The 23,520-nt window shown below is 34.3% G+C and overlaps 1 protein-coding gene and 1 non-coding gene across 2 annotated transcripts in view; both read left to right on the top strand.

The window, feature by feature from the left end:
• The window catches only part of LOC145678749 (uncharacterized), a 144,939-nt gene extending 123,952 nt beyond the window's left edge, over window positions 1-20,987 (top strand). The window contains exons 12-13 of the mRNA XM_081749215.1: window positions 3,527-3,635; window positions 11,902-20,987. Coding sequence (XP_081605341.1) covers window positions 3,527-3,635; window positions 11,902-11,944 — 152 coding nt within the window. The 3' untranslated portion in view covers window positions 11,945-20,987. The remainder of the gene's footprint in view (window positions 1-3,526; window positions 3,636-11,901) is intronic.
• On the top strand, window positions 11,190-11,261 carry TRNAQ-CUG (transfer RNA glutamine (anticodon CUG)). The gene has a single exon. It is a non-coding gene; the product is annotated as a tRNA-Gln (tRNA).
• Window positions 20,988-23,520: the final 2,533 nt, after the last annotated feature.

Raw genomic sequence — 23,520 nt, 5'->3', positions numbered from 1 at the left:
ATGTCCTATCGGGACAAAAATATTTAGGTTTAACCCTCGAGAAGTCGCGCTGAAAAAGTAACGTGAGTAGTCGCGCGCGGTCAAAAAGACCGCACGAACATAATGTGTTGCAAATATCGTTTTAAATACTTTTCTTGTATTAGAAACGTAATTTTGTATATTTTCTGATTAAGAGGGATTAAAATAATGCAATTAAGAGGGATTATAATAAGTTTTACAGTAGTAACTATTAGTGGAACCTACTATTAGACATGTACTGTTTTCTTTTTTTCTTATTTGGAATAAAATGTTTTTTTTTTCGTTACATATTTCTTTAGATAGATAACTACTCACTGGTTTTATTGAAAATTCTAATTCTGATGACGATCTTTTGTTTTTGTCAACTCTTTGGTTCGTCTAAAATTAGAAATGCAATAGTAAATTAGTAAAATAAATACTGTATACATATTACAATAAAACAAAGCTTCAAAGCGTATTTTACATTCAATTATAGCTCACTCGTAACTAAGCGGTTAGCATACGCTCCTTTGGCGTGGAACTTCCGGGTTCGATTCTCGGTGGGAGCTCATGTGGTTCGGATTACACGTTAAGCAGTAGGTCTACGTCTTACATAGCCCTGATGCTGAAAGGGGCGCTAAATTGAAATCAAATCAAATTTACAATGAATTATTTTACGGTCCTATTATTTTAAAACTTCACCTATACCAACACTACATTGAATTATTCTAGGTTATATTCACATTTACACTGTTTTACACTTCGTCGTCGCTGATTTCGGCCTCTGCTGCGCTGACAACATTCGGGGAACCGCTGGTCATTTCTGGGTTTGAGATCTTCAGACTGGCTCGCAGACTCCTCATTTCCACTTTCGTGTTCACTCATTTCTACATTATCTTTTTTTTTTTGTCATGATCTTTCTCACACAAAGCTTCCACGAGATCATCATGGCTGATTTATCCGAATAGTCCATTCCTAACATTTCCCTCCGTTCTTTTAAGCTGCTTATTTCTAATTTCCTTTTTTTCACACTTCGTATCAGTTTGTTAACTTTGTCGACCTCTCTTCCATCCATTAAAATAATATTTATGTTTATAAAGCTTAAAACATCTCCAAAGCAAAGGTCACGTGCAGAGCGAAACACTAAGAAAAAACATTACACGGTTAGTCGCGCGCGGTGGAAAGCACCGCAGAGTCACTAAACAATCACTAGTATTTAAACTAAACAACGGATAAGGGAGTGATTGAGCAGGAATGTTCGGGAAGGTGAGGGGTAAGATTAGGTAGGCGATGGTGTTTGTCGGACAAACAGAGTGGGCACACGATAAAAAATAATTTCGCTGCGGTGCTTTTGACCGCGGCGCGACTACTCGAGGGTTAATTAGATTATTTTATTTTAGCCCACCTGTTTTTCTTTGTTCTTTTTTTTCTGGTTGCTTTTAACGCGTCGTCTGGAATGCCAGGACCCTTCATGGAATGAAAATAGTCAAAGTTAACAAACTATTGTGTATTATTATTATGCATGTCTTTTTTTCCCCTTTCTTTAACGTCCCATACTACAGCCATGTAGGCTGTCATGGCGTGTTTCTCTTCATCAATCCGTTGTAAGCAAAAGCATTAGACTTTGCGAGATCTTTTCCTAGATGAGTTTTCAAAATACTGTAATGGAAAATTTCATTGTTATAGTTGTCAGTGTATAAAGTAGGTTTATGTATCGCGCGTTATTCATGTGTGAAATATTAAGCCTGTAATAATTATCCTTTCATTTTCTTACGTTTCCTTTAATATTTGTATACGTACTGTAAGAAGTGAAGTTTCCATTACAAATTATATATTCATTTTACACATAGCCAATTCTATGCACGTATTTAGTATAACACAATACTAACCTGTATTAAATTTTACGGAATTAATGAATCTAAATTAAATGCTGAGCGATTTATATACCACTCTTCATGTACTTCAGCCATTCTTAGGTGTTATACCGCTTCGGAACCATTGGTGTGACATGTTAAATAATAATAATAATAATAATAATAATAATAATAATAATAATAATAATAATAATAATAATAATATAAAAACTGTTTAAGAAGCTCCATACTCTTTTACCCGTTGGTTCGCTTAAAACAAATAAAAATTGTTCATTCTCCCTATAAAGCTCCTTCATGCTTACGCACGAAAATATCCGAAAAGAGTACCTTTGAAAGGAAGGATTTTTTTTTTCTTTTTAAACGCAACTATACGTAGAGAAGTTCTTGGAGCACTTTTATCCTCACTTTCAATTAACAATTGACTAAATGCTGGCATCTGAAATCTATAATTTCGTTTGTCGAATCCATGAGTGTATATCAGATTACGGTGGCTATCTGTCTACTGTGATTTTGATGCAGGAACAATGTTGTGTCGTCGTATTTCACAAATAACATTGTGTCTCTATCAGTTATCCTATGTACCTTTACAGTGATTTTGTGATGTTACTGAGGAAAATATATCAAAATGATAAATTAATATTGCCAGAATATGCATTTGGTATTGTAACCAATAGTTTTAGCAACATTTTACTAATGACAGCAATCAATTCTGGAGTTGTGACTTTCTTCTGTTTTGGTAAATTGAAATATCTTCGATTCCTCGCCAAGGAGCCATGTTTTGATAAATTAAAATATAAAATATTTAAACTAATACTTGGTATAAAATAGATGATGATGACAAGGAAAGTACGTATTTAATACATATTCAAATTGAGCAATCTCAGGATCAAATACAATCTATAATAGTCGGTAGTATAGAGAAGCAACTGTATTCTGATTCACCTTTTAAAGGCAAATTTGAGTGACATTATCAATTTACATCATACTGATTAATGATATTTTAAAATAATGAATATACGAAATGTAAACATGTAACTTATGATGTCTTAAGATATGGAAATGAGAATAATTCCGTCCGCATTCAAGGAACTTCTTCTTTTATGTCTTTCAACATAACAGAATTGAGGTAACACTTACAATATGCTGGAAGCTGACCCTAGATTTATGATCGCCATAATACTCATATCAAGCCTCTAACGATTCATGTAATGAGTGAAAATTCAATGACCAAAGTGAGACCAAATATGTCCAAGTCTAACCAAGTCTGACCCTTTGTTTACTTTAAGTCAGTTTATACATTTATTAGCTCTGGTGTTCATCTGTATGTTTCCTGGTTTCATACTTATTTTGGTACTTTCACTTATGTTTGTTACGTTCTGTTTTTGGTTTTTCAGGAAACGAGTTTTGGCTATTTTCTTTCTAGATATCAAATATTATTTATTTTTTTTACAAGAAGAATACAATTCAATATACATAGGTCTTTCCAAATTTACATCACACTTTATATCTGGAAGAATGGTAAGTCTGCATTAGTAAGGTTCATGTAAGAAATTTACTTCTTTGTACTGACGTTAGTATGTAGTTTTTATCTCTTCGTCTTGCTGCACTAGGGATTCATTTCATGTCCAAGTTCATTTCCAAATGTTCTATTTCAGACATTCGAGGAAGGTCTGAATCTCCGAGAAGACCCTTGTCAGATGCAGGAAACGGAAGAGTAAGAAGAAGAGTATTTAAACAGAGCTTCAAGGAACCATCTTTGAACAGGTAAGTATTTCAATAGTTAGAATATAGAAATAAGCTGTTAACCGTTCTAATTAAAGGGGCTTAGGTTGTGATTACTCATTACTTCAGAGTATTACGTTTTTAACTAATTCCACTTTTTGAGAATAGAATACATCGATGATAATAATAAATATTGTAAAAAAATTACAAGTCTCCTATAAATAACTAAAGGACAAAATTAACGAGTATGGTCACCCATGGTAAGCAGAACAGAAACTAACTAGAGACCGATTTGTTTCCATTTTTTTTTTTTTTTTTTTAACGTTTCTATCAAAATTCGACGTCTCATGAAGGTCAGAATTGATAACAGGGTGTTCCATGAGGCACGAAAAACACTAGTGAAGTTCTTAAAAAAGAACAAATGTAACTACTGACGCAACTAAACTGACTCGCAGTTATAAATAACTATCCTATTTATAAACAAATATCTCTGTACGTCAGGTAAGTTTCTAATAGTAAGCAGTCACACTAATAGATGTCACTAGTGTGCAGGCAGTTTGCCGATTTAAAACTATTGTGACGATTTTAATTGCAACTTCAAAATTGTATTGTTTCAATTCAAATATTTCAAAATAGGTCGAGGGTTATGACTATATTTAGATTTTAGTATTAATAGAGGAAGTATCAAAAAAGGACGTTATAATTTCAGGGCTCCCAGCTATCCTATTTTCCTATTTTTTCCTATATTTTGGAAATTTGTGTATAGTTGTCCTATATATATCCTATATTTTAATATTGTCCTTTATTTCCTATATTTTTCAGTAGTTAAATTTTAAAAATACAAGAAAAGGACAATTCCAGTGTTGATTTAAATCGCTACAAGTTAGCAATATGCTAAATGTGTCTTAGGATTCTTTCTGAGGGACTAATCACTAATCCTCGCTATTATTTTTTTAATTTGCTTTTTCCTATCCTCCCATGTCCCATTCTTTTTCTTTGTTTGTTTTCTATGTGCTTATTCTTCTCCAATAAAGCTTAGCTGAGGAACCTTGCCATATCCCAGTTTCTTATAACGCCAGCTGTGTTAGCATTTTCTTTCAGCAGTGTTAAGCATTGAGGTGTGTTGGTATTCGCTAACATATCCCAGCTCCTTCCAATATTGCTGTGCATAGTATGTAGGGTTTCCATGCGCCCTTGTAAAAGTAAAAATGTATAAGTATAATAGTGGTAGATCGAGGGAAAGGCAGGGGCAACTCGGACCACAAGAATTTTTCTTTTAATCAGAAAATCAGGTCATCTATTTCAATCAAACTCTCTCTCTCTCTCTCTTTTTTTTTTTTTCAAAACAATACAGCAGGTCTACTAAGATTTAAAAAAGTAAAAGGTTGTATATACTCTTATTCTGTATTAATCTGAATATTGTTTCCAGTTTGCCCATTGGGGTGAAGGGTGGCCTTTTCTTACAGTATATTTATATTTTACTTTTGTGCTTCAGAGCATAATATTCTATTGTATAAACCAAACTGTCCTATTTTATAAACCAAACCGTCCTATATTTTTTCAATGTCTTGCTGAGAGGCCTGTAACTTTGAAGACTCATATTGATTTATTTGTTTAGCTTACAGACATGGTTTTAGTGTCATTTTGTAGCAAAATACTTTCTTTATATATATATATATATATATATATATATATATATATATACACCCTCCATTCCAAAAGAAACCGAACGTTTTAAAAAAAACAAAAAAGCAATGTACATTTTGGAACAAATCATTTTTATTAATCAATGTATTCCCCTTCTGCATCGATACACATATTTGCACGCTCCAACAAGTTGTCAAACGACTTCTCCATGTCCTTTATTGGAATGGTCTTTAGGACGGCGGTCGTCACCTTCTCAATTGCATCAATCGATGCGTGCCACTTTCCTTTCATCGCCAAATGCAGTTTCGGGAATAGATAGAAATCGCACGGAGCGAGATCTGGTGAATAGGGCGGATGATGCAACCGAATAATGTGATTTTTGACCAAAAATTCAGTTACAAGTCGCGAACGATGTGATGGTGCATTATCGTCCAAAAGAGTCCAACTGCCGATTTCGCGATATTCGGGCCGAATACGACGAATTCTTGCCAGCAAACGCTTCATGACGCCCAAGTAAAACTCTCCAGTGACTGTCTGGCCGGGCTGAACAAATTCTTTGTGGATAATTCCTTTTGAATCATAAAAACAAATCAGCATTACCTTAACTTTTGACTTCACCAAGCGACTTTTTTTGGGTGTTCCTTCATCCGGCGCTCTCCATTCAGCACTTTGCCGCTTTGTTTCGGGCTCATATTCAAAACACCACGTCTCGTCACCAGTTACAATCGATTTCAAGAAGTTTCGATCCTGCCGAGCACTTTTAACGATGTCTTTGCAATGCGCAATTCGAACAACTTTTTGGTCTTCGGTGAGTTTGTGTGGTACAAACCGCGAATTAACCTTCTTAAGGCCCAAAACTTCGGTCAAAATGCGGTATGCGGTTGTTTGAGGAATGCCTAATTCCATTTCAATAACTTTCACCGACGATTTTTTGTTATGTTTGATGAATTCGTGCACTTTTTCGATATTTTCTTCCGATAATCCGGTTCTGGGACGGCCTGATCTTTCGTCATCATCCAGCGTCTCTCTACCCGATTTGAATCGCCTGAACCACTCGTAAACTTGCGTACGGGATAGACACTCATCACCATATGCATTTTGTAGCATTTGGTGCGTTTCACTAAAAGTTTTACCCAGTTTAACACAAAACTCAATTGTAGCTCGTTGTTTGAAACTCATTTTCCGACCGATGTACACAACACACTGACAGTTGAAACGCAATAACTTTGTTGCCGTGCATCCAAATGTCATGACATTTATACCAGTTGTCAATGAGGGACTACGCCATCTACCGGTAAAATATTACAACAGATGGCACTAGTGGTACTATTTGTTTTCAAAAGTTCGGTTTCTTTTGGAATGGAGGGTGTATAATTAAATACCTAAAAAGATTCAATATGGCTTTCATTGGTGATGCGGCACACATCCCATCTAAAGTCTCACTTGCTCCACAACGTCTTCAGACGTACGGGAATGACCTGAAGATTTGTTGTGTCTTACCGAACATCCAGTTTCAATAAAACTCTTATGCCACTGATAAATAGTAGGCCTATTGCGAGGATCTTCACCTTACTTAGTACGAAAATTACGTTGAACGGTTGTCGCAGACTTGGATTCTTCAAACCAAAACACACAGTTAGCACGCTTGGGACCAGTAAAGGCAGCCATCTTCGCTGTAACTGCCGCTAGCGCTTGCAGTGGCTTGTTTCTGAACTAGTGTACTACGTGAGTCAAACTCTTAGGTATTTTGTTATAAAATGATCCCAAAACCATGTCTGTAAGATAAATGAATAAATCAATATGAGTTTTCAAAGTTATTAAGTTCTTTTTGATACACCTTGTGTATTGCAACTAATTAATTTAAACGTAAATTGTATTGTTTCAATTTAATTATTTTAAAATGGATAGTGATGATACTGAGTGTAAACATGTGTTGCTGTTTATTATTAGAACAAGGCCCGGAATCATATATAGATGTGAATAATAATGCGAGCATTTGTATAACCACGTGTTGGTTGGAGGACTACCTCAGAAGTACATTTGTTACATGTAAATAATTAAATGTTTAATTAAGCATATTTTTATTCAAATAAATTAAATAAGCATTTTAACCTGTGTGTACAGCGAGCCGAAAGTTCGGGCATAACAACTGTTAAACTCAAGAATGCGTCTAAATATTGATTAATGCTGACAATTTCAATGAGAACACCTTTTTTCCTCAACGGCTTATTTATTTGCATGAATATAAACTGCTCTTTCAATCACATCTTAAGGCTTTCACGATATTTCAGGTAAGCATAACTATACCTGAAATGATTTGTTAAGTTTAATGTAAAGGGCAAAAGTAAATTACGGTAAGTGAGTAAGGTGGCATGATCGTACAATTAGCAACTTTAAAAAAAATCAGTCACAGATCCGTTAGAATTAGAATTTCTACCTTCAGAATGAGATTCGGTACTTCGGTCACCTCGCGCGAACGTAAGTAAGAACTAAAATGAAACCTTTTGTCACCCCAGATACCACTAAATAAAACAGATTTATTAATTTAGGTTGAAATATTTAGGTTGAATTCATATTAAACTTCAGATAAACCAATATCTAACTAGATCATCAATCGATTTTAATTACAATATAAGTTAACATGTTCTACTAACAACTGAAAATTAATAAGACACATCAGAATTCAGACTGTGACAAGTTACAAATACTAAATATATCAGGCAGCATACATGTGCGTTCAGACATAAGAAATCAGTATCAAAAGTTATAGAATTAAAATACAGAGGAAGAATCGGTTTTTGATTATTCCCCGGACATACGCAGTAATTATTTCATCAATAACCTTTAATTGATAACAACAGATGTTAATAATTCGTTTATTTCTTAGATGCATAACACTTTCTTGGATGCATCATTTTCGTCCTGTAGTAATTATATACTGTCATCAACTCAGACGGCATTTATGAAATGCATTTAACTTGAATTATACATAGAATACATGAATTACAATTATGTTGTCTCAACGTTAAAATCAATGCAAAGGTATCATATGGTAATTCTTATAATGTGCACACGTTAAGGAATTAATTAGTATAACTACAAGGTGGTAAGAGCACTCTACATGAAAATTACTCATGTTTAACTTTGATCGTTTCCTTTATCAGAATTTGAATGCAGTTCCAAATTACCTACAGGATAAATAATAATTATTTTAAGTGAAGTACTCAAACTTCGCATTTAACACTAATATTGGAACAATATGCATATAAACAGGAAATAAGCGCATATATACGACTGAGAATATTAATAAATCAATTTATATATAATTCTACTTACAAATATCTACAAGTCCTGAATATTACTTGCACTTCTGAGCAAGTGCAAGTAACTCTTGCTGGAGTCTTGCTCAGGGAGGATAAAAACAGGAACGGACTCACCAAGGGTAAAGGTGTGCTAGAAAGCGAGGTGTGAAGTACATGTTGATGTTTAATCAGTGTACTTGACAGTATTTTTAACATTGTGCAAAAACAACTATTGCTTTAAGTAAATAAATGTAAAAGTTATATCAATCATAATATCGAAGAAAACGTATGCTATATTCCACTTGTAGGCAGTGTTCCTTCCCTCATCGACTAGGGCCAATTGGGATTGCTCTGGAGACCACTCTATGGCCCGTGCCCTGAACTATCTGCCTCTCGACAGGGGCACAGTTTCTCTTGAAAATTCGAGGAAATACCTAATTTTTCCTGCTTTCCTGTGCTGAAACTGTTTTGAGCCATGAGTGTGTATGTGTGTAATTTCTTCTTTGCAATAGCTTGTCTACTGAGCACTGTCCCATACTACACTCACCATATGTGTGAGTTACGAGTTTGAGTTACGGATTAAACATTGTAGTGCACAGTTTTCCCGTATGTAGATTTTCCTCTTAACAACCTTCTGTATATTTTATCTTCTACCTGTAAATTATTTTATGGACTTCATCGGAATTTCGATGAAAATCAGCAACACATAGCATACGGGACTAGCAGGACAATAATATGCAATAATATTTCTTTCATTTCCATGGACATTAGGTTAATATTGTTTTATTTGCTAATTACAAGATTACAAGGTATCTAAATTCACGGACAGAACTTATTTCGGTTAATATGATTCACGATGAAAATACATATTTCAAAATTCCAGTAATTAACGACGAATCTATTCTAATTCGTTTTAAATAGTCAACGAAGAAAATAATAATAATTGCCATAAATAGTTAACATAACAGAAAGCGTACAAAAAGTTTGAGTAAGGTCTGCTATACAATATGAAATTTGCCCTAGGAAATATCGTAGGATTTATCTGAGGAAAAATGTTACGACGTATGTCGTAGGAAATGTTACCCTTCTTACCCTTGTATGCCATACACGTAACTACACTACCAGACACTTTATTGTTAAATTGCATATCTCTATATATTAAAAAAAAAAAAACAACATAAAAATCAGAAGATAAATTTACAAAACATACCTCATCAGTCCCTGCACCACTCTTCATTTTATCGAGTATTTTTGCTCTTACACTCACATATGGCTGGCGGGGAGAAAAATTTGTTTTCACTTTCTCTCACCTGATGTCGCTTAAATCGAAATCTTACGAATTTTCTGTTCGAAATAGAGCGTGTTCTAAACAAGAGAAATCTCATAGGATCGTTCAAACCATAGGAAGTGACATGCGATCTGATGCCATACACGTTGAGGGTTTGACTTCAGGAAAAATCGTGAGAGATTTCCTAGCATCTTATCCTATAGTGTATAACTGGCCTAAGTCGCAAGTTGGCCATATTGGATTTTCAGAACTACATAAAATTTAAGGTCTGCCGTGTTGGTATCTCGGACAAAAATTAAATTAAGTATACAAACATAATTTATATACAGAACAAATAACATGGTCACTGAAGAATAACAAATGGTTCACCCACATCAACGAATACAAAAGAAGTTGCACGGAAATAAATATCACAGGACAGAAATTAAAACAAAATAACAAATTAAATTAACAGAACATTGCATATATATATATATATATATATAACTTAAATACATGAAATGCCCAAAATTAAACAGCTTTATACTAGTTGTAACAGAGAGTTTATACCTTTTACAATTACGTCTTTGAGGTTTTCTTTTTCCATATACATAATAAGCAGTACGCGTAACACACAGAACAGTAAATAACACGATAAAACAAATAATAACAGAACACATTGGTAATATCCGACATATTTATAGAATTTCCTTCCCTAATATAAACTGTTTTCCGTCTTTTCGTTTTCCAGTTACTTCGTCTTCTTTATTCTTTTCTGCATTTCTTTTCATCCGTTTCCGAATTCCCATTCCTTCTGTCGATGTTATTTCATTCTTTTCTTCTTCATGTCTTCTCTTCTTTTTATAGGTAGGTTTTGATTTCTTTTTCGTTTTCTGCTTTCGCTTTCTTCCTCTTCGTCTTCCAATCTTTTCTTCTTTGCTTTTTATTAATTGGATTTCTTTCTCATCATGTTTCAATCTACGTTTTCCATATTTTCGTTTAGCGTCTTTCTTCTTTCCCATCTTTCGGTTATATTTTAAGAGAAATAATAATAAAAGTCTCGAAAATATTTTCAAAATCAAGTAAGTTTATCGAGATAAATTAGCCAACGAAATATGGAAGATTGTAGTTTTAAGTCAAAATTTCCCTTAGGTGCGACCGCTGCCAGTATTAATCAGTGTACCATTAAAGAATAAAGAAAATTATAAATAATAAATGAAATCAATAGATATTTGTGAGAGGTACGAAACAACTATTCACTGACGTTTCCGTATTTCGCAATAAACATGCGGACCAATTACGTAATCAGTACAACTCAGCTGTTTTTTTTTTTTTTTTTTTTTTTTTAATAATCATGAAAGGTATATTTGAAAATGGATTGGCGCGATGGCTCAGTGGTAGAGCGTTCACCTCTGGTGCAAGAGGTCCATGGTTCGATCTCAGGTCGCGCCAAGTAAACTTTGTGGTGGACAAACACCGTGTGCGTGGGTTTTCTCGGAGTTCTCCCGTTTTCTCCCACTTTCTTTATTCCACCATTTCATTCATTTCTCATCATTATCGTCTCCTTTAGCCTAGCCGGCGTAATGAGTCATACTCATTGTACACTTTTTGTTTGTAATAGATATTAAACAAATTCTCATATGGGCTAATTTTCTTTGTCTTGGGTAGAAGTAAGTAACGGAGTCAATCAACTAAAAGGTATACTATTATTTAACATTCAATGTGATAAATACATGCACTTAGAATTATAATTTATACTTAATTTAAATCAATATGACCAAATATGTGGATAGTAATTCACTTTGGAAAATCGAAGAGCCATGCTGGGGAAAGTGTGTATTAATATTTCGTTTATAAATATCTGATATTGTAGGCTATTTGGCGCATTTGAACATATTCCAAAGTAACTGAATTCCATTACTTTTCCTTTTCGGAAGCTGTTTAAAAATTAAGAGTTATGTTTTCTATGTATAGCTGTGAACTATATTTTGAAAAGCACTGTTCTTACATACACAATGTATCATAGAGTTAAATAAATACTGAAAAACTTTATTGGTTATTTAAACTTACTTTATATTTTCTCCTCAACTAGCAAATTGCGGCAAGGCGATCCATTCACCAGTTCATTGTACTGAAGTCTAAATAGAGGCAAGAAACGTATTGTCAGTGTTGTGGATAAACAAAATACGAAAGTATAGAAGATGTATGTTAGTGTTGTAGAGTGATTATATATTGTACAGAAATTTTATGGTGTATGAACAGAAATAATGAGAAATTTTGTGCGTCACTGCGTTGTAGAATATGAAAATTGCTTATATTATTATTATTATTATTTACATAGAATTTTGTTTTGTATGTTGTATAAATATATATGAACTGATATTTTTAAGTGAGTATGACATGCAAATAATTGGAAAGAACCAGTGTTTTGGTTTCCTGTGTGTAGAACTTGGTTGTAGCCAAGTATCGAAGAACTGTTTGAGAAATTTTCTTTCTTTTTTTTTCTTTTTTTTTTCCAATTGGATTGTGGTGACGTTTCGTAGATTATCAGTACCGTACTGTATTCAAGAGTTCTTTCTTTCTTATGACATGTAGTGAATGTAGTTTGAACTACGCAGAACACTCAGAAGTGTATTTTTTGTGCAATAATGGATGTTCAAAATAGCAAAACATCTGCTACAATTTGGTTTCGGTAATTAATTATAGTGCAAGTTGAGCTTTATGAAATGTTGTTTCTCCTGTATACTTTCTCCTTCCATATTAAAAGGTTGCTGTATCTTATTAAAGTTAATTAATTAACTTGTAGATCTGCCTTGAGAATCATGATTTAAAAATAATGTATATATCTGGTAAGGTAGATCGCGAAAAACACATGAATTCTAAGACGCCTATAAGCAAAGAGTAGCGAAAATAGCAGTACATAAAGATTTCATGTGCCTCTGTTGTTAATTTGTTTTCCAATTTGGGTTGAAGCAATGTGTTGATCCACTAAAATGAGCACAATATTAGTGGGAAACATAAATAGTCTTTCTGCATAATAAGTTCCATAATTTATTACTTTCATAATATAAATGTGTATCAAACTTGAAAAATAGAAATGTATTTGGTTATCTTTTTATTTTTAATTTTTAAATTGCATAGTTGAAGTGAAATACGTCATTTCTCTATGAAGTGAAATACGTCAAAAATTTGTTTGATTTTAAGATCATTATATTAAAAAAAAAAAGAAAAAAAAGAAAAAAATGTAGAGATCCTAATTGTTTTGGAAGATGATATCAAAATCCGTATCCATGGAGCATTAAAATTTACGTTTTGATTTTGAAAACACTATAGTAGAGTGAAAATATAATTTTTAATAGTATTTTTTCTTAAAAAAGAAGCAACGGTTTTTAAAAAGTTGTGGTTTGCTTTTTCGAGTATCTTTTGAAATGGCAGCAGCAGTACCAATTTCTTTCTAGAAACGGAAATTGATTATAAATTCATTACATTTTGAAGCATAAAATTTTAACGTAAAGACTTTAATAATATAATTTTGTAATGAACAATAGTAGTAATTTTGATTTTCTTTAAATACAAAAGGAAGTATTTAGTATTGATTTTCTAAGAACCAACTTGATTATTAGAAAATAATTAATCTTTTGCTTATAACAAGTTCATTTAGAATTAATGAATAGCTTTGTATGTTTAAGTAAATGTAACTTTAAGTAGTGTAATTTTTTCTGGGAGAAGGAAAAATATCGTCGGTGTTCAGGCAGAAGTCACTAACTCCAAAATTGTATGAATGGAATTAGAAACTTCTTCCAGTACTATAACGATACACAAGGTGAAATAGACGACGTTCTAACATTGTCAGACTAGATGTAGTAGGTGAAATTACGATGCTAAGTGTGGTTATCCTTAGCATAACAATGCCATCTGCTACATTCTAGCCTCATAATATGTATCAGAAAGTCGTATATTTCACCTTGTATATTGTCCTCGTACTAGAACAAGTACCTAACTCTATTCATATGTTTTTAGAGTTAGTGACTTCTGCCTGAACGCCGACGATGTGTTAAAATCTTATTTCAGAACTTAATAATTCGTTTGGTTTTAAGGACATTTAATTGTAAAATCGATTTTCCAAGAAGGTGTTTGTTGGAAGCATAATTTTTCATATACCTAGGAGAAAAATCGTGTTCTGTTGTTAATTTATGGTTATACTAAATTCAATTAAGGATAGGGTTATTTTGTAATGGTGGAATTAAGTTATGAGAGACAAAAATATATTATGCCCTTTCTGCATAATTTAAAAACAAAATTCGCGTAACTATGTTGCGTTTCACTGAGCTAAACATCGCGGGGATATATTTCATTCTTGTATAATTTGAGCAATACTTTGAGTTTCAAAATTGATATGGTTTTCTTGTCATAAATTTTGTTTCTGACGTTACTGGTTTTCTTGTCATAAATTTTGTATCTGGGTTATCACCGTTGTTTGTCACTAAACAGACATAAGATATTTAGTATATATATGTTTATGTAGGGTATGGTCTTTATTGTAAAAAAGGTCTCTAAAATTATCTGACAAGTTCGATCTATTCTTGTTCTCATGACTTTCTTGTATTATTTAATACGTTTTCGTCCCAGAAAAATTATATTAAAATTTCGTACAATAATTGCAAGCTAAATTATGCATAACATACTACGTAGGTCGTTCAATATATAAATTTCCGTAAGTTGTAAAAAATGTATTTTTTAAAGATACAATTGTAAACTATACAAACGTGTGTAGGTGGGTACCTCTTCACATAATCCCCATTGAAATTCAGTCATTTTGTCTCATCGTTGCACTAGTTTGTCCACACCCTTCGCAAAAAATCAGAGCTCTCCTCGTATTCTGCTTCACTTCTTCAGCACCAGTTGACAGGTCGCTTGTGTCGAACCTGAACTCTTCTTGAGGAAAACGCAGTTCGACGTGAGTCCCCTGGTCTCTTCTTGATGATTACGCCGATCCCCACTCAACACGTAAACAAGACACAAAATTGAAGAATCAGGGTGGGAACGGTTGCCCCACTTTCCATATAGTCTCGATTTAGCGCAGAGTTACTCCCATCTTTTTCCGATGTTAAAGTGGATCACTAGGTGTTGTCGGTGTTTTGCTAAACGCTGTTTGAATAGTGCGGCGTTGCCAGGTAGTGTCGAGTGTTTACTGATGTCAGATAATAAAGGAAATAATCATGGAATTCTGCTTGGATACTTACTGAAGAAATTAGTTTTCCGCCCTTACCGCAATTCACAGCTAACGAACTGCAATGCTAGAACCCAGGAATTAAACGTACAAATTTGGCAACAACGCATTATGGCGTTCTGCGCAAGTTTCTTCTCAAAATCTATTTCCTTAAATGTAAATTAATATTTAAATAAAATGTGAAACATAACACGAAAAACGGTCAAACAGTATATCTATTTTGTAATAAGATCGTTACTTTAAAGTACTTTACACATTTAAATAAACATTTCATAAAATGGAGCACTTCTAGTAACATTTAACAGCAAGTGCCATCTTGTGTGCTCATTGTAAAATGAAACAAATATTTTCTTTTATGTGTTACCTTTTTCGATATCAGAAGACACAATCAAATGAAGCAATGTCTTGTGTTGTAGCTGAAACATAACTTTATCATATAGTACAATATTTGTAATATGTAACGGTTCATTGCGCAGTAGTTAAGGAAATGAGCTGAAATATGTACTTATTTCCGGGTGGTGATTCACCTTAAAAGTCTGCATTACATGGTGAACGTTTCGAAACAGATGAAAAAGTGAAGTGAAATGTGAGGAAAGTACTAAATAACCACATCCAGAGATGTAATGGAGCGTATACGGGAGTATACGGTGTATACCCACCTAAAATGTTTATAGTCCAGCGTATACTCACCTTAATTTTACGAAAGAATGAGAGTAAGTTGGGGTGAGTATACGCCAAGTAGTCTTGCGTATACGCTATACTTTTGAAATCCATCGAGCGTATACACACCAAAAATTCTAGCATTACACCACTGGCCACATCCCTGATTTTTTAAAAAAGAGTGAACAAATTGTTGCAGTGGTGAGGAATCTCAATCTGAATCTCAATGGAGATTATGTGGAGAGGTGAGGAAGAACCCATCTACACATGTGTGTATAGTTTACAAATGTATCGTAAAAATAAATATTTTATAGCTTAGGGAAACTTATATCGTCGGCGGCAATTCAAAACCTGCTATGTGCATTTTTATAAATTTTTCAGGAGAAACAAAAAACAGTATCTTGATTAGATTTTTCGCTTTATAAAAGTGATGTTATAATTAATATTTGATGCTGCACGTAACTTGATACCTTCTCAAGTCATAATGAAATAGGTTTAAAAAGGAAGCCAAAAAATATATATAATTAATTCGTTAATGCACATAGCAGGTTTTGACCGTATTAATTTGCACATGGCAGGATTTTTCTTCTTCCGTATTACTGATATTAATATGAAATTTAGATATTTTTCAGAATCCTTCTATGTTTCAAAATGGAATAAAAAGCACTAATTTGTACAGTGAAACTTTTAATGTGTAAACATAAAACTCAAAAGAATAACTGACATGACGAGAAAACATTATGTTTATTTGTAAGGCAGATTTTTATAAAAACATTTTGTCTCTTCATCTTCAATAAAGGAACACAGAGCAATCAGATCATCATATTTAGATTTGGTAATCGGTATACGTCCATGGTAGAGCTTTCTAGGCATAGTAGTGGCATAACTGGTACTGGATCGCCTCTGGGGCAGATTTTTCCAATTATCGGGATGGCGAAGCTTGAACTGAATTTCTCCGGAAGGGAGATATAACAGGCTTCTGATGTCATTAACTGTAGGATCTCCGGCTTTACGACCGGGTCTGAGGGAACTCAGGCAGGCTTTCTCTTCATAATTGTTGAAAAAGTCAAACGATAATACTTTTATGTTGAACTTCTTACTTGCTACTGGAGCCACATGCATTCTTGCAATGTAATCCGATGGGGAGTAAATCGGTGATTTAAAAACCCTCTCTAAGGAAGAATGCACACTGTCAACTTCCATGTATGTGTGGCCTCTTTCTAGTATTAACTGTTCTATGATAATGTTCTTCTTTACAGCCATATTTGAAAGCATACTCGCCAAGAATCTGTTTCTGTTTTGGTAACAACAACCGTCTGAAATGATTACAATGTGCTTAAAGTTCTCTGGAACTCCTGATATATAATTGTCAATGCATGAAATGAATTCGTTGCTCGTTATTCCGCCATTTGCTTCATGCCACACATAGAGAGTGACCTCTTTGTTGTTGAGCGAATATACTGTGAAGTTATGAACTTGCAGCTTTTGTTTGTAATAATGAAAACTAACTTCAAGCTTCGGGCTGAGTAAAGTGCTCTGCAAGTCAATTTCAATCACAAGTTTTTCCTCACTCGCAGAAGCTTTGGCGCTGTTTTTAGCATCTTGAGCTTCTTGTTTTCTTGCACGATGTTCATCGTACTCTTCCTTGTTTAAATTCCCACTAGTATACGCTGCACACTTATCACATTGATCTTTCCGCGGCTTAAAGATGGAAATGTTTCTCTTTTTCAAGTGACACTGAAATGAACGAATCGACGAATGCAAACGTGAATTCACTTTGCACCAATTGAGAAATACACGATACATATGAGCCTCACTGAAGAACGTACTTTCGACATAAACTCTGCTTGAGAATACACGACAATAATGGCTAGGAACTTTGGGCAGTAATCCTAACCAGTCATCCATAGCCTTTGTCTTTACAGCAGCATTTTTATGTCTCTCTGACCTTTTGCTAACAGCTTTCACCCGCGGTGCAGTCTTGATTCCTGAAGCTTCTTCACTTCTGATCCCTTCTTCACTGTCATTTTCCATCAACTCATTTTCGTCCACATCATATGAGTGTAATTTCTCATTTCGTACCCATCGCATAAAAGAGTCCCTCTTAATCCCGATCGTACTAAGAAAGAACTGGCGACAAACAAGAACCTTTGAACCGGCTGCATTTTTTAGATAACAGTCATGACCTTCATGTTTCTTAATTTCGCTTGGATTCCCTTGACGACGTCGAATTGGTTCTCTTGTGTCAGTCATGGACCTTACAAATTCGCGCTTAGCTTCCCAGCTGTTCAGCTTCCAGAAATCGGAGAATATTTCTTCTCTTTTTTCATCAGTTATGGTTGCACAAAGGAAACTACGATCCGATTTTGCTTTCTCCATCTTGTGGTTACACCGTGGGTCCAATTTTCTGCTTGATTTTTTACATTCCAGCTTATATTTCCCTGATTTTGTTTTACGAAATCCAGTGTACGCTTCCCCCTTTAAACGCTTCTCCTGGTTTTCCATTTTCATACTGCCCTTCTTCCGCTTTCTTGGAACTTGCACTTGTGGAGGATGTGAATCACTCTTAGAACCTTCAGCACTTGAATCAAGAGACATTATGGGTGATAATGAGCTACGTGAGACATTGCGGTCTGGAAATGCCTTCTCTTCTGCTACCTGAATTACTGGTTCACGTAGCCCTATATCTTCAACATGTTCGTCTGAAATGAAAATGTTTAAACTCCCCTGGACACAATTATCTTTTTCTTCACTCGTTTCTTGTATGTTGATAACTGGCAAAGTAATGGTGGCAACTTGTGACTCTCCTTCTTCAACAATATCATCGGCTTCATCAAAGAGCTCGGCAAGGATTTCCTGCTCCGTGAGTAACTCGAGTAATGACATTCTGAATTAATTACAATAAAGAAACATAAAACACTATCACTATTTTATGCAATAACATGAAACACTTCCTCTTCTGTTTAACAGTAGTAATAAGCCTTACTCTCTTCGTCACATTTCATCGAGAACTAACAACAAAACTGATCATTTCCCACCAAAATTGCGCGGTAATTTTAGAATCAAATGCTGCCATGTGCAAAAATTTTATGAATAACAAAGTGACTCATGAATTCAAAATCTGCTATGTGACACATAGCAGGTTTTGAATGCCGACGTTCACATAACAGGAATTGTTTTACGGCATTTAATCATTCTACTATTGAAATACTGCATTTAACAGTTTTTTACATCAAAAGAGTCTAAAAGTTGCACCAGATAGTACTATTATCTCAAAATGGCCGAAAATGTCACATAGCAGGTTTTGAATTGCCGCCGACGATATGTTGAACAACCCACGTATAATTAATATTTTTTTTTTTTTCAATGGAATGTGCTATTTACTTTTGCTGTTGGCTGTGCCCTCAAGTTTAATTTTATGTATATTTATAATAGCACAAGAAGAACATTCTCTTCTGGTTATACGAAGCATACCAGATGGCTTTAGTTAGATCAGGATCATGTGATATCTGTTTCTCAGCCCATATTTATTTGCTAATAGTGAAAAATACTTTAATTTACTTAACGAATTGATGGAAAGCATATGGGACAATAAAAGATGATCTTGAACTCACTTATGTACTCGTTTTTTGCTGTCCATATATGTTTCAAGAGTGACTTGTCATTGTTAGCACGTATCTACTGTATTAAGGAATTTTTACATTGTATTTGAACTCATTACTGGTAACATTCCCGCACCTTAGAAATAATGATTATTTTACTTCGTTGGCACTAAACACAACCTTGAATTTTTTTCAAAAGAACCTTGTAAAGGGGTAATGTACTTCACTATCTTCACAATAGGCGGCCTCTTGTAATGCCTTTGGTTCAAATTCGGGAGCAAAACAACCATCTTATTTGAATCTGCACTCATAAATCTAAAAGCTTAACATGAGAATAATGACAAGCAGTCCTTGAAACATGTACGAAGAGTAAGAAAATACAGATACTTCAGTGAGTTGAAGTGAAATTCATGTTATAATAAGCAATATGAAAGCGTTATAATAATATACCTTAAAATAGAAAGTAGAGCAACTATATATATACGAGGGTAATTCAGAAAGTAATGCCTCCAAGGTGGTACTTTTATTTGTGTTTGACAGATAGCACCGATACAGGTATCAGTGGAAAGCTTTCAATGTCAGATACAAACGGTGGCATCATTTTTCAACATAGTCCCTATTACGGGCAATACACTTGCGCCAACGAAAAAAAAAAAAAAAAAAAGTTTTTCATGCCATCGGCGAAGAATTGTGGTGGCTGTTGGCGACTCCATTGCCGAACTGCTGCTTTCACCCCGTGTCAAAACTGTAGCGTTGGCCCTTTAAGGTAATCCTTACGTTCGGGGAAGAGTCAAAACTCACAGGGCGCAAGATCCGGACTATAGGCAAGATGAGGCAGAATGTCAACAACACTTTGCCAGCAGATGGAACAGCTTTGAATTTTTTTCTTGTTTTTTTATTTGGCGGAGGGAAAGACGTGTGGCAGTACTCCACCGACTGACGCTTCGTTTCCGGGTGGTAATGGTGATCCACGAATCATTGCCGGCGTGAATGTCCCTGGGCGCACAACCGTCCGTAGTCAGAAATTCAATGACAGCCCGCTATTTAACCGGACGACACCACTGTATGCCATGGATTGCTCCATTACTCTGGAACGAGAAGAGATAGGAAGGTAAAACAAATGATATTCTATAGCTTAAACATCAGTGCATTAATCACAAACAGTTTGCAGTACTATTGGCCAAGTAGTGGGCTTAGAGGCTTTACTTTTTGAATCACCCTCGTATATATATATATATATCAAGAAAAGTAGCACAGGTTTCTAATTCAAATCGATGGTTTGACATATTAAGATGGTGTCAGTTTACACCTGTTGGTGAAGCAGGAAAACATTAAATTGTATTTTTTTTCTTCTAATAGATAATTTCAAGATAAGATAGTGTTATATCCTACGTATAGGACTATTAGTCGTTGCCTGAATAAGAAAAATAAGTAGTTCAAAACTAAAGTACAAGTATAGAATTGTAAACGAAGAAAGTTCAGGTTACCGGTTAAGGAATGTCTGTATCTGCGAAGCAAGACAAAAAATGGCAAACAAATAAAAAATAAAGTGTAGAAGGCTCTAAAAAGGTGTATATAGAAAAAGAATTTATATATATTTAAAACAAAAATGTGCTTTCCTTTCCTATTGTTTGTACTAGTTATAACTTATATTTTTATCAATAAAGAAATAATTTAGTGCTATTATTTTAAGAAGAAATCTTTGAAAATTCTCATTTTTTTAAAAAAAGAAACAAAACAAACTAACGTATCCAGAAAACGAAAGTCAAAATTAAAATCTGAAATTCAAATCCCGCCAAACGATAGAGTCAAACTGATCTAGTGTGTTGAAAATACCTTGAAATGAAGTGGTATTCTTGATTGATTTCTAGTCTCGGGTTCGATTCCCGGTGGGGCCACTCGGTCGAAAAAATGTAAAACGCTTTTTCAGGTCAGCCACCTTGAATGAGGTTTTCCTGGGTTTTCTTCATTCACACCAGGCAAATGCTGGGATGATACCTAACTTATAAGTCCCAGGCCGCTTCCTTCCTTCCCCAATCCTTTATTTCTTCCTTTTCCCCGGATAGTATGCTCGCCGAGGGACGTCATCCCTCAAAACGTGACGGGCTAAATGGCCTTAGATGTTGAAACCCCAGAAATCTAAATCCTAATATCCTAATCTTTGATTGCTTTCTAATTTCACGGCACTAAAGAAAAAAAATATTAAGTTGATCCTTATTTTTCGACTTAACGATTTCTTTTTGTATTAGCCCCCTCCCTCCTACAATATCAGACCAAAGTAGCCCATGAGAAAATTAGCTCAATCGAATACTATTAAACGGTAACCCAAAATGCATTTGCAGTATACAAATTGTGGCAAAAATATGAAATTTCGTAAGTCTACTGTAAATTAATGAATATATATTATGAAGGTAATAACTATTCAATGATTGGGAATAAGTTGGAAATAACGTCAGATGTGTGTTTGTGGTGTAAAGCTACCCCAAAACTATCTTACCTGCCCCTTTCCTATTAAAAAAAGGACCTGAATCCACAATTGCAGTCTTCAAGATGGCTGCCATGATGGTACTATACAGTAATAGGTGCGGTTCTATCTCCATTACCTCCAGCCAAGATATGGTGTTACTCTCTCCCTCTAGCCGTTCCGAACATACCAGGTATCTTTGTTCCTTATTGTATACTGTAAATTCATTCAAAATTTGAGGTCGTTGAAGTATCATTTAATATTATACAATTGAGTTAATTTTTCTCATAGGGATTTCTTTTGCTTATTTCTTTTTTCGAACTAGGTTGGATAATTGAGAGGCCATATAAAATATATATGGGTAATTCCTTGCATTTTTTTTTTTTTTTTTTTTTTAAATTTTGACTTCGTTAAAATTCATTTTTGAACTCAATGTTCATATAAAGCCATTATGTTTTTAAAATAGAGCCATATGTCCGAATTATCCTGCGAAGTAGCAACGAAATTGTCTCACTGGTAACAATGATATGGTCTCAAGTTACTACAATAGTGGGAAAAAAAATGTGAAGACAGTCCATTTTATTTTTAACATTTTTATAAAATGAATATATAAATAATCTAAACTATTATCAATGTATCTAGAAAAATGCCTTAGAGAAATTCAAGCTTCCAATTTAGATCATCGTAGTGAGTAACGATGAAATTAATGAAGTGTGTTAACTCCTGGAGTCCTTCATTTCCCTCAAAAGAACTGAAAAGTTTTCCTGTCGTAGAAAGTAATTTCAAAAGGTGTTAATATTATCAATATTATATAGGTCTACACTGATAACAGTATGATTGAAGCATATCAGATGTTGGCTCTTACACTATTTTACAAAGTTATGATTTATTTGTTCAAAAGGAAAGGTCTTGACTTGCAAGGACGGTCGTGACTAATTACAGATAGGTCGTAGCATAGAAAGATGGTTTTGATTAACACGACACCTGACTTTAATAAGTATCAAATCAATAACAGATTCCATGTTATGTGGCTGAAATTTATATTCTACCTTTTTATTATACAGTATATTTTGTGTCATCTCAAATTTCGAGGTGAGTCGAGACAGAACCCACCGAGTCCAGACACGAGTCGAGACAGGAGTGTATTTTCGAGTCGAAACAGTCTTAAATCTCGACTCGATTCGACTCGCGCGCATCCCTAGACATACGGCATAAAAGTTAAAAAAAAAAAATCCAACACGCGCTAGTAAAAACACGAATGCTATTAGACCGTGTCAAGGCAGGCTGGCCCGACTCAGCATGTATTCGAAAGAAGCAGGCGCGTTAGCGACGGCGATTATGCGCGTAATCAACGATAGTGAAAAGACTTTTTTTTCTTTTCTTCAGAAATAAGAGTTCCTATAGCACTTGTAATGTTTTCACCTTAGTAACGCTACACTTGTAAACATAAAATACAGCTTGTGTACACTGTGCAGAAATACTCCTTCGGTAGAAAATTATGTACTTATTTTAACGGTAAAGCACTTATAATGATTTTACACTAGTAACCCTACACTTGTAAATCATAAATACAGTTACTTATTATCTAATTCTGCCGCCTGCAGAAATTTGTTCTTTATAAACAAGTCTTTCCGTTCAGAGCATTTTACCTGTAAATTTTGCAAAACGTGCTTGGCCTAAACTTGAGCAGCATCGTGGAAACAGCAACTCACAGAAAATTTGCCATAGAATATACAATTATCACCAGTACCAGTA

The sequence above is a fragment of the Thermobia domestica genome, chromosome 2 (assembly GCF_964235325.1).
Source record: "Thermobia domestica chromosome 2, izTheDome1.hap1.1, whole genome shotgun sequence".
Taxonomy (NCBI): domain Eukaryota; kingdom Metazoa; phylum Arthropoda; class Insecta; order Zygentoma; family Lepismatidae; genus Thermobia; species Thermobia domestica.
Note: the sequence above shows the minus strand (reverse complement) of the source record. Positions and strands in the feature narration are given on the sequence as shown.